The 16,546-nt window shown below is 44.6% G+C and overlaps 1 protein-coding gene across 1 annotated transcript in view; it reads left to right on the forward strand.

Annotated features, from left to right (window-relative positions):
• Nucleotides 1-12,260: 12,260 nt before the first annotated feature.
• The window catches only part of adgra1b (adhesion G protein-coupled receptor A1b), a 135,864-nt gene continuing 131,578 nt past the window's right edge, over nucleotides 12,261-16,546 (forward strand). Inside the window, exon 1 of the mRNA XM_076285985.1 lies at nucleotides 12,261-12,950. Coding sequence (XP_076142100.1) covers nucleotides 12,730-12,950 — 221 coding nt within the window. The 5' untranslated portion in view covers nucleotides 12,261-12,729. The remainder of the gene's footprint in view (nucleotides 12,951-16,546) is intronic.

Below are 16,546 nucleotides of genomic sequence, written 5' to 3' on the forward strand. Positions count from 1 at the left end.
CTTGGAGATAGTCTGATTGGGAAGTGACTTGTCAGTGTTTTTACATGCTGCACAATGACAGGAAGCTTTGCCAGGGACCCGTTACGTGGGCACTAGCATTTACCTGTCTCCAGGGTGGCATTTCACCGTGGCCTGGCAGCCCGCTGGGCGCAGTAAAATGGTCTAGCCAAACTCAAATGTGCATGACCAAATGTCGCCGAGGAGGACAGAGGGAAAATGTCACCGACTCGGTAGTCTTGTTGCTTTTATAAAACACACATTCAGCATTGTATTGAGTCCAAAGTATGACTGGGGACACTGGCTCAGAAATCACTCTGTGGAATTGGAGTGGTGCTGAATCAGCATTAGAAATAATGACTCAATTCTTAGGGCAAAACAGCAGCAAATGTCTATAGACCAATAACCTATATTGAGGGAATAGCTTTTTGGTGGCTGTTTTCTTTAAATTTCCATGTGAAAAATCCCAACTGTGTTGTGCCCTTGAGCAAGGCACTTGACCCCGGGTGGCTCTCGGGAGAATGAGCCTTGTAATAATTGACGTATGAAAGTCCCTTTGGATAAAAGCGTTCGACAAATGAATGAGTAAGAAAGTAGGTAAAAATAGTCTTTCAGTCTTCCAGCACAGCAGAAAGCAACATAATTTGGTAACACTTTACTTGACGACTGAGTTCATAACACATTCATAGCAGCTGTCTTAAACTGCACATAAAGCATTCATGACGGTTTATGAGACATGACTCAACATTCATACCAAACCTTTCATGAATGTGGAAGACAGAACGACAAGAGCTTGTCAAAATAAAAGTCCAAAGTTGCAAAGCAGCATTGCCGTTTTTGGACCAAACCTCTTACCTGATCACGTCACATCTGAGTCAATGGGCTACTCCAGTGCCAAAAAGACAGAACATGGTCAAGCAAATAATTTTTGTTTCATAAAAATGTATTTGTTTTATGATGTAACCTTTGCAGATGATTTATCATCTTTTGCTACTGGGAATGTCCAACCGTTCGTTCCAGGTTACACAAATATAGGTCAGCTGAATGTAGGCTAGTTTACCTTCCAGTGTTAAACTCAGTGATTATGAATACTCCACAACTTGTATAGTAAAGTGACATTCGATGTAGACTTCATAAGATATTCATGAAATATTTACAAAGGCTGGAGAGATTAAATTAATAGTATCCAGGTTACACAAATACAATGTTGGACTTTTATTTTGACAAGTTGTCGTCGTTCCGTCTTCCACATTCATGAAAGGTTTGGTATGAATGTTGAGTCATGTCTCATGAAACAGTCATGAATGCTTTATGTGCAGTTTATGACAGCTGCTATGAATGTGTTATGAACTCACCCGTCAAGTAAAGTGTTACCCATAATTTTCATGTTTTATGTCATAACACATAGTACTGGGACACATAATTAATGGATGACTCCTTTGGTCTGACACAGTCATATAACACCCGTTAGGAGACTTCTGGAGAGTTTTGTTATTTTTGCTCCTGCAGTGGCAGTCAATCCAGCATATCGCCATATGGGGGTCACAGGACAAGCACCGCCAGTGGTCCCTTGGTGGAACAAGAATTGATTCCTTGTTTGATGTCATTTTCCACTCTGCCTTTTTAGCCAATATACCAAGCTCTCTTTCTACCTCTTTCCCTCCCTTCATTTTTTTTTCTCTCTCTCTCTCTCTCCTTCCCTCTCTCTTCATTTCTGTTTCTTTCACTCACTCCATGCACTCGTTTCTCTCTTGCACCTTTCCTAAGTCTTTAGTGCAAGTCTGCCCAGTAACACCTGACATGATCTCTCTCTCACACTCTCTCTCTCTCTCTCATTCATTCTATTGTCCTCTCACTTTCTCTGTTTCTCTCTTCCCGCACAGTCCGAGTGGCACCATGGCTTTGGCCATAGCCCACAGGAGCACCGTGTCTGCAAAAATCGGGGTCAACGTTTTGTTTGGACGGCCGCCAGGCTCATGAGCAGGAGGGGGAAAGGAAAGGGACTGAAGGCGAGGGAAAGGGAGGGAAGGGAAGGGGGCGAAAGAAAGGAAAAGAGAGTGAAAGGGGGATAGAAAGAGAGAGAGAGAGACAGAGAGAGAACAGGAAGACTGCAGTATTTTTAACTCCTACCATGCATCATGGAAATACAGAAACTTTTTTGCATGGCAGAAGAAGTGAGAACAATATGAGTAAGAAGAGATTGATAGATACAGAGAGAGAGTGAGAGAGAGAAAGAGAGAAAAGTAGGATGAAGGTGAAGCAGACTCCATCTCCATGGGGTGTCCCTCATCTGTAGAATGTGAGGCTGAGTTGGGGGGGTGGGGGGGAGAGAGGAGAACGGTTTCCTACTGAGGTACCCAAGCAACACTGGAGCAGGAGAGTTCATTGCATCACAGCCTCTGAATGTTTTTATGTTTCCTCTCCTCTGTGTCTGTCCCTCTCTCTCTCTCTCTCTCTCTCTCTCTCTCTCTCTCTCTCTCTCTCTCTCTCTCTCTCCCTCTCTGCAGCTCCTCTGCTCCTCAGCCCAGCGCCTGCCTCTGCTGATTTCTTCTCCAGCGCCGACTCCATTACAGCCTCCTCAGCAATTAGACTGAGGTGGAAATGTTTACATTTCGTTGGCCCGTGGACTTGAATTTAAAATGCGTGTGTGTGTCTATGTGTGTGTGTGTGTGTGTGTGTGTGTGTGTGTGTGTGTGTGTGTGTGTGTGTGTGTGTGTGTGTGTGTGTGTGAGTGTGTGTATGTATGCGTGTGTGTGTGTGTGTGTGTGTGTGTGTGTGTGTGTGTGTGTGTGTGTGTGTGTGTGTGTGTGAGTGTGTGTGTGTGTGAGTGTGTGTATGTATGCATGTGTTTGTGTGTGTGTGTGTGTGTGTGTGTGTGTGTGTGTGTGTGTGTGTGTGTGTGTGTGTATGCATGTGTGTGTGTGGAACGGAGTCTCTGTTGATTCAGCTGTAGGCTTCTTGTATGCCTGATAGCTAACTGACAGTATCTGTCACCGGCCTCCAGCTCATAATCATGACTCAATAAAACCAGGGTATCAGGAGGGGGAAGAAAAACATGCATGAACACACACACACACACACACACACACACACACACACACACAAATACACCACCAGAGCAGAGCTAACTGTGTGGTACTTGAGCTTCCAGAGACTTCTTAACCACAGACCTGCTCTTGCAGCCCACACATTAAGATGTAAGACAACATGGGCGACCTTTCAAACTCCTAAATCAGGTTTTAACTGCTTTACGTCCTTACACGCTAAACTGTGGAATGCTACACAAGAAAACAATAACCACAAAACTCCGGAGCTACATTCGGAGGGTGTCTGTTCTTATCATCCAAAATTTGAGGACTCAGAAGGCCGTTGTCTTTGATGTGCTCATTGTTTCATGTTCTGTCCTTGACGCCAGAGAAGGAGGAAGAACACACTAAAGTTTTACATGAATCATTTTCAAGCTAAATATGGCTAAATATGGCCAACTTCCAGGAGGGTTTTATTGTTTGTAAGAAGGGTAGGACACTGATGAGAAATAATTCCTGTTGCAATTATTAGCCTGGTATTTTAACCTGTTGAGGAGTGAATTATTTTCCTGGTTCCTTCTAGAATTCTACGCAAACGATCTATAGTTTCCGTGTTCTTTATACAGTCTATGGGGAAAATCTCTGAGGGTAATTGTCGCATCATAATATGGAACTCTCGGATTGCAAACATTCTAATCACATATTTGTGACCATACTCCTCAACAGGCTAAGGGCCAGACTGTTTTTTTTTTTTTTTGCATTTGGGTCAGAGCTCCAGCTTTAAGACATCAACTATGTTTATCCACGTTTATCTCCCAGATGGTGAAGAGTGGTTTGTGACTCCAGAGAACAGTGCCACCTTCCCCCGAGTAAGACGTGAGTGAGCTTTATACAACTCTAGCGGATATTTGCCATTGTGTATGCTGATCTTCAACGTGTGCACAGCTGTTTCGCTGTGGGAACCTGTAACATTAAGGTTTTGATGATGAGTATGCTTCATGCTAACATTGCCTCCAGAGGAAGTTAATGGACAGTTGGAAGTGCAGCCACCGAGGACCAACAATTTTATGCCCTCCATGCTTTACTGTAAATCTTACTGTGAGTCTGTGTGGCCTACCACTTTGTGGCCTGAGATGTTGTTGCTCTCACATATTTCCCCTTTTCAAAATAGCAGCACTTAGCATTGCATTTGGCAGTTCTGTAGCTGGGCAGATATCAGTCGAACTCACTGGCTGGGAAGGTTCTATCCTCTACCTGCGACCCCTTGAAGGTTACTGAGCTTGTCAAAATGGTCCATTCTACTGACAGTATCTCCATTTCACATATGATTTCACAGTGGTGTGCTTGATTTCTTCTAAATTGTTTAGCTAAGTGTGTGGCAGATGAAGTTGAATTCAGTTGGAAGAGGGAATGTCCATACACTATTGCCCATTTAGTCCACAAAAAAGTGCACACATGTACATACTGTATATAGAGTACATACACATATATGAAAATGATATATGGGCAAATAAATGTTCATTCATACAGGTGTAAGAAAGGTACACAAACACCCACATACACACAAACATGCACACACACACATCCATCTACACTAACACACGTCTACACTCCCAAAAACTGAGCATACACACACATTGGTACACACACAAGACACATACACCCACTAGCACACACACACAGCGCACACACACACATTAGAACACACACACACACACACACACACACACACCTTCACATACACATTAGAACACACACACACACACACACACACACACACACACACACACACACACACACACACATACACACACACACACACACACACACACACACACACACACACACACACACACACACACATACACACACACACACACACACATACACACACACATTTGCGGCAAGAGGACTCATTTGAGCCACGGGTGTAGCTCTCTCAGCTGGAGGCTCCACCGCATTGTTACACCAGCTGGGACCTCAAGCCTCTGCCACAGGGAAGGATAAATAACCACAGCCGCCATGGAGCAGAGCAGAACAGAGCAGAGCAGAGCAGTACACAGGGCCCGAACCAGAGACATGGGGAGAGAGAGAGAGAGAGAGAGAGAGAGACAGAGAGGGAAAGAGAGAGATAGAAAGAGAGAGAGAGTCCTCTCTCACTCTTCTTCCATGCCCTCTGGCTGTCTTGCTTGGCTTGGCTGGGACTGACACGTGGAGGAGGTCCTGATGTGGTTCAAGATCAACACGAGCGAAGGGGGGAAGGATGGATGGATGGATGGATGGGTGGATGGGTGAGTGAGTGGAGGTGGAGGGGTGAGAGAGAAAACAGACAGACAAAATAATTTGAGATAGAAAATAAAAAACACTCCTCCCTCTCCCTCACTCGCGCCACGCCCTTGTGTGTTTGTGTGTCTTCACACACACCAGCCCGGTAGCAGATGCTGCAGTGACTCTCTCTCTCTCTCTCTCTCTTTCTCTCTCTCTGGTGATTCCCACTGCAGGGCTCGTGTGTGTGTGTGTGTGTGTGTGTGTGTGTGTGTGTGTGTGTGTGTGTCTGTGTGTGCAGCTCTCCTCCTTGCCCTCAACTGAGATTCAGAACATGTGCGTGACCCCTGCGCCTCCTCATGGTCATGTCCACACACCACCACCACCACCACCACCAGCTCCTTCCCTGGCCCCACCCTTCCCTCCATCAGAGCCCCAGAGTGCTCCCCAAGGCCAGGCCCCGGTGGCTTCCGTGCGGGCCCTTTGCTGTGGGGACGCGGCAGAACATTGAGCGGAGACGCTCACCGCAGGAGCCTGGGCCGTGGTTTTGGACCAATCAAAAAGCCCTGGAGTCGAGTGAAACCGAGCAGTGGCCAGATTGGAGGGGGCGGAGGGAGCAGTGTGTGTGTGTGTGAAAGAGAGGGAGAGTGAGAGTGTGTGTTATAGTGTGTGTGCGAGTGTGAGTTTGCGTGTGTGTGTGTGTGTGCACGCATGCACATGTGCGCAGACCGCATCAGGATTACAGAGCCATGAGTCTTTGGAAACACAAACAAAGCGAAAGAGAAATGACGACTGTCGTGCGCGATGACAGGGAGAGCGGGTACCGTAAACGCCATCATCGCAGCCGCGCCTCGCCGTTTCCCCCCTCACAGTTTCCGCACTTTTCCCAGAGAATCCTAACATAAATCCCTTCATTTTTTTCATCCCCAGATTCCTCATCCTTCTGTTCCTACAGATAAGACACCGAATCACGAGATGGCAGGAAAAGAGTCAAGTCATAGACTGAACAAAGGAAGCCTCTTCATTGGGCCCTAACCAGGGCCTTTTGTAAACTGGATGGTAGGGAGGGGCGAAGGCTGATCCCGTGTCAGTTTGGGCACATCCACTGGAGGAGTTGGGGAGGGCGGTCTGCCTGCCTGCGTACAGTTGCACCGCTAAAGAAGACATCAGAGCAGAAGTCTTTTAATAGCCTCAGCATGAAGACACGAAGGCCGGGCTTCCGGCCTCAGATGTCTCGGATAACGGGCCGTGAAATCCTGGCCGTGGGAGAACGCCTGGTCTGGTCTCCATGCCGACCTGCATCACCCCTGCGGAACAGCTACCAATTATCCCAACGGGCCGAATGGACCGTGGCCACACCGGCCGGCCAGATCCACTGGACAATGGAGAATAGGGAATCCCTCTCACGGTTTGGCCATAAACGAGGTTTAAAGATCACTTCTGTTCTGGGCCCTTGGGGATTATAGATTTATTACATCAGTCAACAACTGAGCTCTTTCTTTGCACACAGCCATGCAATCATACTGTACCATCAAGGGGTCAACTAGCAAGTGATTCTCGCTGTGAAAAACAAAATGAATGCACTTGGCTGATATACTCTGTGTGAAAAAAACATTAGTTGATATAAATCTTCCTCTACACAAAAACAATAAGCAATTTCAGTTCAGGTAAGGTATTTCAGAGATAGGAGGTCTACTAATGTAGAATTATAGATCACCGGGAAAAAGAGTGGTGCAAGTTTATTTAAGGAATAACATGAAAACACAACCTGCACTCAGACCACTTGATGATATTGTCACAGGTCTTCTCTTATAGGAAAACTCACTGTATATCTATGGACATCATTGAATGCATGACATTCATTATTTGATTTGAAGGGTTTTCTACACGGGTTGGGTGGCTCCTCTCTGTGCACGTCTGTATACTGGCATACATGAGAAAAGGACGTCTGAATTAGCATCAGCTTGATTTGTCTGTCTCCGTGGATGTACAAACACTACATCCCATTCACAGTGGAGAGAGCAAGGGGCCAAGAACAGAGGGATTACACGGACATGCAGCTCCGAGGACACGCAGCTCTGAGAACACGCATCGAGCGGCGGATGGCCCGAGACGCTCGTCTCTATCCATGGGAAGCAGCTTTCCCAGGGGATCGAGCGTCTATTCATCCGGCGCCTGCCTGCGCCTCTCCGGATTAGAGACTGGAGACTCGGACGCTTTAGAGGGCAGGAGTCACCCAAAGCATTACTCCGCTGGGCCCGATGCTGTCACACACACACACACACACACACACACACACACACACACACACACACACACACACACACACACACACAGACACAGCAGCGACAACAACAGTGTTGGCGTCCAGAGATAAATTTGTCTAGCCGAGCCGAGCACACAATGTGAGCATAAGCACAGTGAGCAGCCCGCCATAATGCGGGGAAGTGATAAAAAAAAGCTAATTCGATTAATTGAATGTCATTGTGCTTGTTTAAAAAAGAGAAATAACAAGGCGCACAGTTGCAGTGTGTTAGTCAGTCAGTCGAGGTGGCTGGCTTCTCTAGGACATTTGGGTCTGGCATGCAGGGCCTGAGCGCAGCGGTCGTTTGTTTGGGAAGCCAGAACCTCAGCGTGGCAGCGAGCCCTGGTGGCTGGCCCTGTCACCGGGTCCGCCCTGTCACCGGAACACCGCGGACACCCGCCGCCTCGGCCAGCACACATCATCACACGTTTAAAAACGGCTGCTGGTGACCACGGATTAAAACCACCGTGGGCCCTTCCCTTTTGTCAAAAACCCTTAATGAGATAATCCAGAAACAGCTGAGCCTCAACAGGCCTGAGACTTTTATGACCTCTCTTGGAGGCCTGTCTCGTTTGGTTCCTGGTTCTTGAGAGTGTCGGGAAATATCGCAGAGTTGTTTATAGATGTCACTTCCTCCCACTTCCTCATGCCATTGTGTGCTGTAGAATTGATTTGACATTTCTTTCAAAAACACATTGGTACCATAGGCTGTATAAAATAGATTCCTTACAGGGGGATGACAGCAGACACTGATTTTCTGGCTTTCAAAAGGTTCTGTAGTGTGCATCTAGCACAATGACTGGACACACTGAGAAACATGCTCTAAAAGTATCTGGTCTTATCTTTGTATCACTGGTGACCCCAGCGTCACTTCTGATATTCTTGGAGTGAAGAGACATTAGACAGGAGTGTGTGTGTGTGTGTGTGTGTGTGTGTGTGTGTGTGTGTGTGTATGTGTGCATAGGTGTGTTGATATCTATCCACAGTCATCTATTTACCTGTCAGGGATACCCTGTGAGTGTGTTTTTGTGTTTGTGTGTGTGTGTGCGTGTGTTTGTGTGTGTGCGTGAGTGTGTGTTTCTTATTATTGATCATTTTGATATGACAACAATCAAACAAAGCATGTATGATATGTACTGTAGATTGTAGATGTTATCTGATTGTGAAATAACCCTGGTTTGAGATTGAGGTTGAGGAACCTTGAGGTTGAGGTTATTTAAGGACATTTTCCACAACAATGGAACACATAAGATGAGCTACCTTTAGTTTCCAAATGCTCGGTGAGTTCATCGGGGCCACTCTGGGTAAAATGGAGCTCTCTGGCCAGCAGGCATATCAAGCCTCTGCTGTTTTGATCGTAGATTTTTTTTCCTGAAGAAGGCTTGTCAGTAAGCCAGGTGCAGAATGTGCTAATACAAAGCTCACTGACAGAAAAAAGAGAGATGAATGACATCGACCTTTCTTTACTGATATGCTTCTCAGTTTCATTTGGCCCCGGCATGTGCTTTGTGTCGACAGTGCTTAACGAGAATAACAATACGAAGCTGTCTAAATCGAAAACAGACCCCCTTTCCCCCCCCTTTCAGTTACTGATAATTTCCCTTCCACGCATGACATGGGCTATAAATATAACGCGCGGAAGATTAGACAGAGAAAATCAGTGGTATGTCCCCAGCCAGCGAGAAAGAAAAACAAATCATTCAGACCCCATGAAGTCAGAATAAAGCTTTTGTCGCTCTGATGCGGTAGCGATTTGCTCCTCGAAGAGGTGCGTGTAAATATTTAGCAAGGATCGTGATTGCCTGGGAAACTCGCCCTCGTTCGTCTTTGTCATGACAGAATAATGGAGAGCTGTGAGTGTTAACACACGTTGTGCCCGTCAAACAAGAGACTAGGGGAGCGTTTCACGACACCATTCGAATCGGTTCAAAGCCATTAACTTTGCCGCTCCATTATGCACTAATGAAAGAGTCTTCCTCTCTTGGTCTTACGTTAATAGCCCAGGATAACTAATTGCTTGTCACACAACATTGGTGAATTTGTAATTCAGAACTAGGTAGCTGATAAATGTCGAAATCTATTTCTGAAGGCCTCCCAGCATGTGGTCGTCTTTGCTTGCTTTTTGACTCCCTCTGTGAGAGCAGGGCTTGACATGCTGCAGTCCTTCACTATCCATTTTGTTTTGTTTATGACACTGCTCTTTTCGTCGACTCAAAAATCTGCTCCTCCGCCATGAAGGAGAAAAAAAATATTTACACAGCGGCCTTGGCCCTTTCGTAAGTCCTCTGCTTCCCATTAGTGGTGCGGCGCAAGTAGCCCCGGTTTCTTGGCGGCGCTGGCCAGCGTCTAACACGCCATTCCTGCCCCCCCCCCCCCACACACACACACACACACACACACCCATTCCATTAAAGATTTATCTCTGCGGAAGGATGATGACGAGGATGATGACGATGATGATGTCAGCTCCAGCTCGCGACTCTATCCTAGCATGTCCCTGAGGTCGGTCGGCCGGGGGAAAGATCCCCTCAAACTTTCCAAAGCAAGGTGAAAGTACATCTGTGTAAACAGCCCTTACAGGGAGGCAGGGGAGTCCCAGTGGGGAGGATGCAGGCTTACTCGAAGAGGTAGCAGCCTTTTTTATAATTTAGGTATTTGCCCACAGAATGGAAAAAGTATGTGCGTAAAACACTGCATTTTTCTTTCATGAGGATGAGGTGCTAACGGCTTATGTGTCAAGGTAGCAGGTAGCGAGACGAGATGATTTAGGCAGGTCCGTATGGAGATTTGATATCATCTTCTTTCTTTCCTTCTTATCTCTCTATTTTCTCTTTTTTCACTCCTTCTCACATTCCCCTCTCATTCTCACCCTCCGCTCCTTCCCTCAATCTCATTCTCTTCTTCTTCTTTCTCGCTCTCTCTCTGTTCCTCTCTCTCTCTCTCTCTCTCGCTCGGCTGCTGGCTGTCCCTCTGTGAGACAGGGTGGGTAATGAGAGTGGAATTTGGAGTGGGGAGTGAGCGGTGCGGCGCTGGGCTCTAGGGAAGCACCTCACCCTCGTCTCCCAGCCTCTGCTGCTGCAGCTGCCGCCGGGGCTTCTGTCTCCCACAGCCGGCCCGGGCCCCGATAATCACATACATTCAACAGGCCGCCGCCACTGCTGCGCATGATTGATGTCCCAGTGCTAAACTGTGTAGCCTCCTCCTCCTCCTCCCTCGCTCAAACACACGAGAGAGAGGGAGGGGAGGGAGGCAAAGAGTGAGAGAACGGTAGAAAAAAAGGGAAAGACAAAAGAGAAAGATAGAGAGAGAGAGAGAGGGAGAGAGAGAGGCACAGATGAAGGAAGAGAGAAAGATTGCATCAGAGTAGGAGAAAGTAAGTAAGAAAGAAAGAAAAAGAAATACAGAAAGACTTTTCCATTTTGGGCTCCTGAGACGTCTGGGTTCATCAGTACTGTGCTTCTTTTCTCTCCTTCACAAGTCAGCCTTCCTAGAGTGTAACATGAATCCATCCACATGGTGTGAAGACAGGCTGATTGCCATTGTTTATGCAGTGTACTGGTGTTACATCTCAACATTCGATAACTGCATGTGGACACTAGACAAGTCTGGACAGGACACTAGACAAGGGGTCCAGTTAATAGACCATGTTATGTGTTGAGTTGTCACATCCACAGCTAATATCAGGCGAACCCTTACCAATTTCATCTTAACCAAAGTATTTCTCTCCCATCATGAAGCCATGGTTGCCAAGAGATAAAGCATAAAATTTAATTTAAAAAGAGAGCTCATTTTGCTTCAATTTGTATGAAAGCTGAAATAGAGACATGCATCTTGCATGACAACAATAGAAGAGCAATTACATGCAGTCTCCCTCAGCATGGGACTCAAGCTTGTAACCTAGAAACCAAATAATCACAGATAATGAGTGACTTTGTCATCACAATGCAAGTGATCACTGCTACACTGTAGAAAGCATATCAACATCTGAGATGCTTCTCTTCATTGAAAATATGCATGTTTTTAGTTTTGCTTTTATGTTTACATATTGCTTAGTAATTCAGAAGAAAAAATGTTATAAGAACGAATGGTCTCTTATTACACAATGTCTCTCATCAGATGTTTTATCATACTATAGAGAGCAATTCTCCTCACTTAATCTTTCTATCAAAGCTTGACCATGACCTGACAAGATGGAGTTTAAGATTCAGTTAGTACACTATTGCTTTACTTAAGCATTATATATATATATATATGATTTGTACATTGACAAATTTGGATTTTACAATAAGTTAGAGTAAGCCATTTCAGTGACAGTTACATCATACACATCATAATACATTGATAGTTGTTAACTTATTTTGCCAACCCTATATAGCCTAAATGTTCATCGAATTGGTTATTACAACATTACATATGCTGAAAATACAAGGGGAAATACCAGCAACATAGCTATTGAATTTCAGCTCTCTGACTAATTCCATAAGCAATTTGTCAAGTTTGATATGCCTCATTTGGAAAATTAAGCAGCATTCAGTCATGTGGTTAATTCTGAGCCAATAAAAACACCGAGTCTCCTCCAGTTGGTCCCCCCAGGAAGGAGGGACTTCGCCGGGTTCCCAATGCGACGGGACTAAGTGGGAATGCATGAGCAAGAAGCAACCTGTTGATAGTAGATTGTTGTACGGAGGCACTTTGCAACTTTTTACGCAATGGAAAATATGCAGAGGATCTCAGGCGTTTGACGAGGTTCAGTTACTGACGTCTGCCAAATGAACAGCCTGGTAGCGGAACATACCGTTTTGCGCTTCACGGGAAAGAATATCGCGGATGTCGCTGGATAGTAGGATTTACTTTTGAAGTTTGTCAGTTTACATCTACCTCTGACCATGCCGTTGAACGTGCACAAGAATTGCTCTCATAAGTTCAGAAACTATCGAACAAATGTGATGAAGTAATACCTCCCCATTCAGTTTCCTACAAGACGATACGGCACTTTTGTGAGGACGGGGACAGGTGACTCCCGCGCAGTCAACGTGTCCTGTCACCTCTGCACCGACGATATGACATGACCTCAACCAATTCGTCCTTAAAAATGGAATGCATTTCTTAACTTGAACTTTGTGACACGTTTGTTCCATGATGAAACTTATCACGTTACTTTGCGTCCTTCTGGGATTGTGGAGGAGTGTATTCACCAACAGGAACTGCCCGGACTTGATTATTGACAGCTGTCACTGCACTTCGGAAAGGTCTAAAGAACTAAGCAGGCAAAACGTACGCGTTAAAGTCGTGTGCAATGACGCCGACTTGCTCGATACTCTGCAGCCCAGCTTCCTTCCCAATACTACGGTTTCCCTGTAAGTATGATCGATTTGAATGAGTTGGCATAATAACTTATACATGAAGTTGAGCAGCAGCGGTGGGTGTGTCAGCGCAAGCCTGCAACTTACTTTGCTGGTGATGAAATTATGGAGATGTCATTGAGTGGTTTGGTGGTTCCCAGTGCACCCATAATTAAAAAGTTAAACAGTTTGTTATGATACACAGTAAAGTCAACAGTCTTCAGTAACTCTTTAGTTGAGAGTTGATTTCAATACTATTCTGAGTTTATAGTCCAATTCGATTAGGTGTTAAAACTTTGACAATAGTTGATTATGTAGAGTTTGTTACTTTCCCCTGATAAAAAGGGGGTCATTTAACACACAGTGTTAAAATTAGCCTAAATCTTAAAGAATTCCACTCTTGTAATTTTACTGTGTACATGACAACCTCTCCAAAGATGCTGCATACCAATGTTGCGCCATTGTTTTTGCTAATCATCAAGTAAGCAGAAGTAATAAATAGTAACATTATACATTCAATGGAGATACAATGAAATTTAACTTCAGGTTTGCAATTAATAAACTGCATGGAGCCATAAAGATCCATAGAGCTAACTAGGCTAAACGTTTCTACTTTTGACTTATTGGTAAGCAATAAGTGTTGGCAGATAACATATAATAAAAAATACAATTATGACTATTTGCAAATAAAATAGTGCAAGTGGAAAAAGTGTATCAACATGAAATTGCTACAGCTGTGTTTTGCAACAGTTTGCCACCCTTTTCATCATCTCAATTAGAAATATTCTGATTACAAATATAAAGTTATGACATTTCATCCATACAGCTTTGATATTGCCATCGGCTTCTTACTTTTATGGGAATTTTGTCCAGGTAGCACAGACTTACGCAAAATGTCTCATCTTTGAAATTGTATGCAAGAAATAAAACATAACTGATGAGATTCTTACATGTTGAATTGGATATGAATCCATCATTTGTAGGGTCACTTGCTTTCAATTACCTCTTTTTTCTATTCTCACCTAGATAGTGGTGCATTTCTTCAACTTGAATGGTTTTTATATTAAACAGTCATGTGTGTAAACTTTGCAACTACAAATATTATTAGCATATAGCTCAATGTTAAAAAATGTAAGCCATCCATTAATTTTCAGCCCACGTGTCTCCTTGACAAGTATAGCTGTGTTCCACGCCAAGAGTACCAAAGATGACAAAGAACACCTGCCTCAAGTTACTTTCTTTGACCTTCTCAGTACATTGAGGATTTGCTCAATGTGTCATTGTCATATTTCTGTGATAATGAAATATTATATGACATACAAAATAATATTGTTGATATGTTAGCTATTGCTACTGACAATATTTAGATTGTATATACCACATAGTACATGAAGAGAGCCAACATGATATAAATACAGTATTTTCTTATGTAGCAGTTGGTGGGGATTTTGTTTACATTGTATTAGAAGTATATTCAGTTGTTAGATTACTTACTGTATGTAGATGACCCCAGCGTAGAACAGGATGCAGATGTTACCATCTATCCTGAATTTATATTTATCCATGTACTCTTATCTTTTGTGGCAGTATGCAGTCTGAAAAATGGGATTATTGAAGTATGAATGTGAATACATGATTAATCTCTCCATATGAGAGCTTGTAAATTAAACTTAAACCATATTCAATATAAATGCTGATTATCTTTCTTTAGGAAGACCTTCAAATATTTATTAAGCCCTACCTCATTTAAAGTCATTGAATTTCCCCTTTCCAGTGTAACATAAAACATTCATTTGCTGAAGTGTTTTCCATGGATTTAAATGTGGCAGCACTTGAGGCACATGTTGCGTTTCCTTGTGCTACGAGCCAGTATTAAAGATGAATGAGCAGTTTTTAGTGATCTCCCTCCAAAAAACGACAGTATCTCTGGCATGATGTGGCACAGGGTGATGGCACAGTCTTTTATCCTGTTTGCTATTTAGTTTAGACCATGGATAAGCACGGAGAAACAAGTAACCTCTTTAAACAGCTCTTTTGTTAATTTACATATTTTTGCTATTCCGACGTTTTTAGTGCTTCAACACTTTCTCATGCCTCTATGCTGATTTCAGTTTAGTAGTTCCTATCTGGAGGCTGCATGTCGGGGCTTGGAAGGCCATGGCTGGCCAGGAAGCTCTCCAACCCCCCCACCGCCCCCTGCTCCCTGTGCACTAGGAAACATGACCTTTATCAACCTGGAGTGGCCTCCCACGTCTCACTTTTGTTTTTGCCTGCTGTGAAAACAAACAGCGCCTTGCGAGGGAAGTGTGCACATGTCGGATCTCACAGAGGTGGCTAAATGGCTCGGGAGAGACCTAAATGCACTCTCTCTGGCCTCCTTCAACTTCCACCCCCTTTACATACACACACCTCCTTCACAGCCCCCTTCTCACACACACACACACACACACACACTCATGCAGAAAAGTCATTAGCAGAAAACCACTTAGGCAACTTATAAGCCTTCCGCTGTCAGCACATGTAGGAAATGCTGGACACATACTTGGAGTGATCCACCTTTTTACTGAGCAGAGCACTGCATTAAGACATTCCATAGCATTATAAATGTGGTTGCTCACACTTTACTTGCTATTTGTCAGTTTAAAAAAAAAAATCCACAAACATTGCTAGAGGTTGTAGCTGTACATGTTTGAACTCCCATGTGAGCCAGGAGACAAAAGCAGAATCACTCAGTGTGCCTGTAGGTCAGCTGTCCAGATGATTCGGATCACGTTGTATGTTGTTTATAGTGTCGGTGTCAGGCAGTCATTCCCATTACCGCAGATGTCGGGCATATAAGAACAAACAAGCCGTTTCAGGAATGCCTGCTGACTTGAGATGCGATCCGGCAGCCGCATCAGGAACAGGAACGTTTGGCTTTTTAAGGCTTCATTCCCAAGCACTTTGTGTTCTCTGCAGTGCCTCGCTTTTTGCCATTTTTGAAGTGCTCCCCTACTGCATCAGAGCATAATAAGTTTGACGATGCTGCCTTGTCATGGTGACCTTGAGGTTGCTCTGTTGTGCCTCTTTGGCATTCTCCCTGGCAAATGGATCACGGGGCATTGCATCTGACACCTGTCTGCCTGTGTGCACCTGCATGTCAAACCCAAATGTGCCTGTGGGAACAAGAGAGAGGGAGAGAGAGGGGGGAGAGGGAGAGAGAGAGAGAGAGAGGGAGGGAGAGATGGAGTGAAAGTGAAAGAAGAGAGAGAGAAGGATGTGTCTACGGGGTGAAAAGCAGGACAAATTAGTACAGAGTGGCGAGAAATGATTCAGGAGGACATGATTGTGATGGGCTGAGGCAGGGCTGGGGATGGGGGTGGGGAGTGGGGTTGGGGCTGTTGTTGAGACTTAGACAGGGCAGTACTGTAAACCTGCCCTGTGAAAAAGGAGCAGTCCACATGGATGATTCCTACTGGATACTTTAGCCTTACGTAATGAAAGCCATCCTCTCTCTGCAGTATTTCTCCTCTGTAGGATTATTCTTCTTCTCTTAAAAAATGCCAATGACTTCATCATTTAGTTTGTTTAAATGATGCCTATGTGAACGTTGATAGTGGACTGCAGTTAAA

The sequence above is a fragment of the Alosa pseudoharengus genome, unplaced genomic scaffold, assembly GCF_046254945.1.
Source record: "Alosa pseudoharengus isolate Yale_2024_CS ecotype anadromous, Long Island Sound unplaced genomic scaffold, YU_APseudo_1.1 YU_APseudo_1.1_scf_15, whole genome shotgun sequence".
NCBI lineage: Eukaryota > Metazoa > Chordata > Actinopteri > Clupeiformes > Clupeidae > Alosa > Alosa pseudoharengus.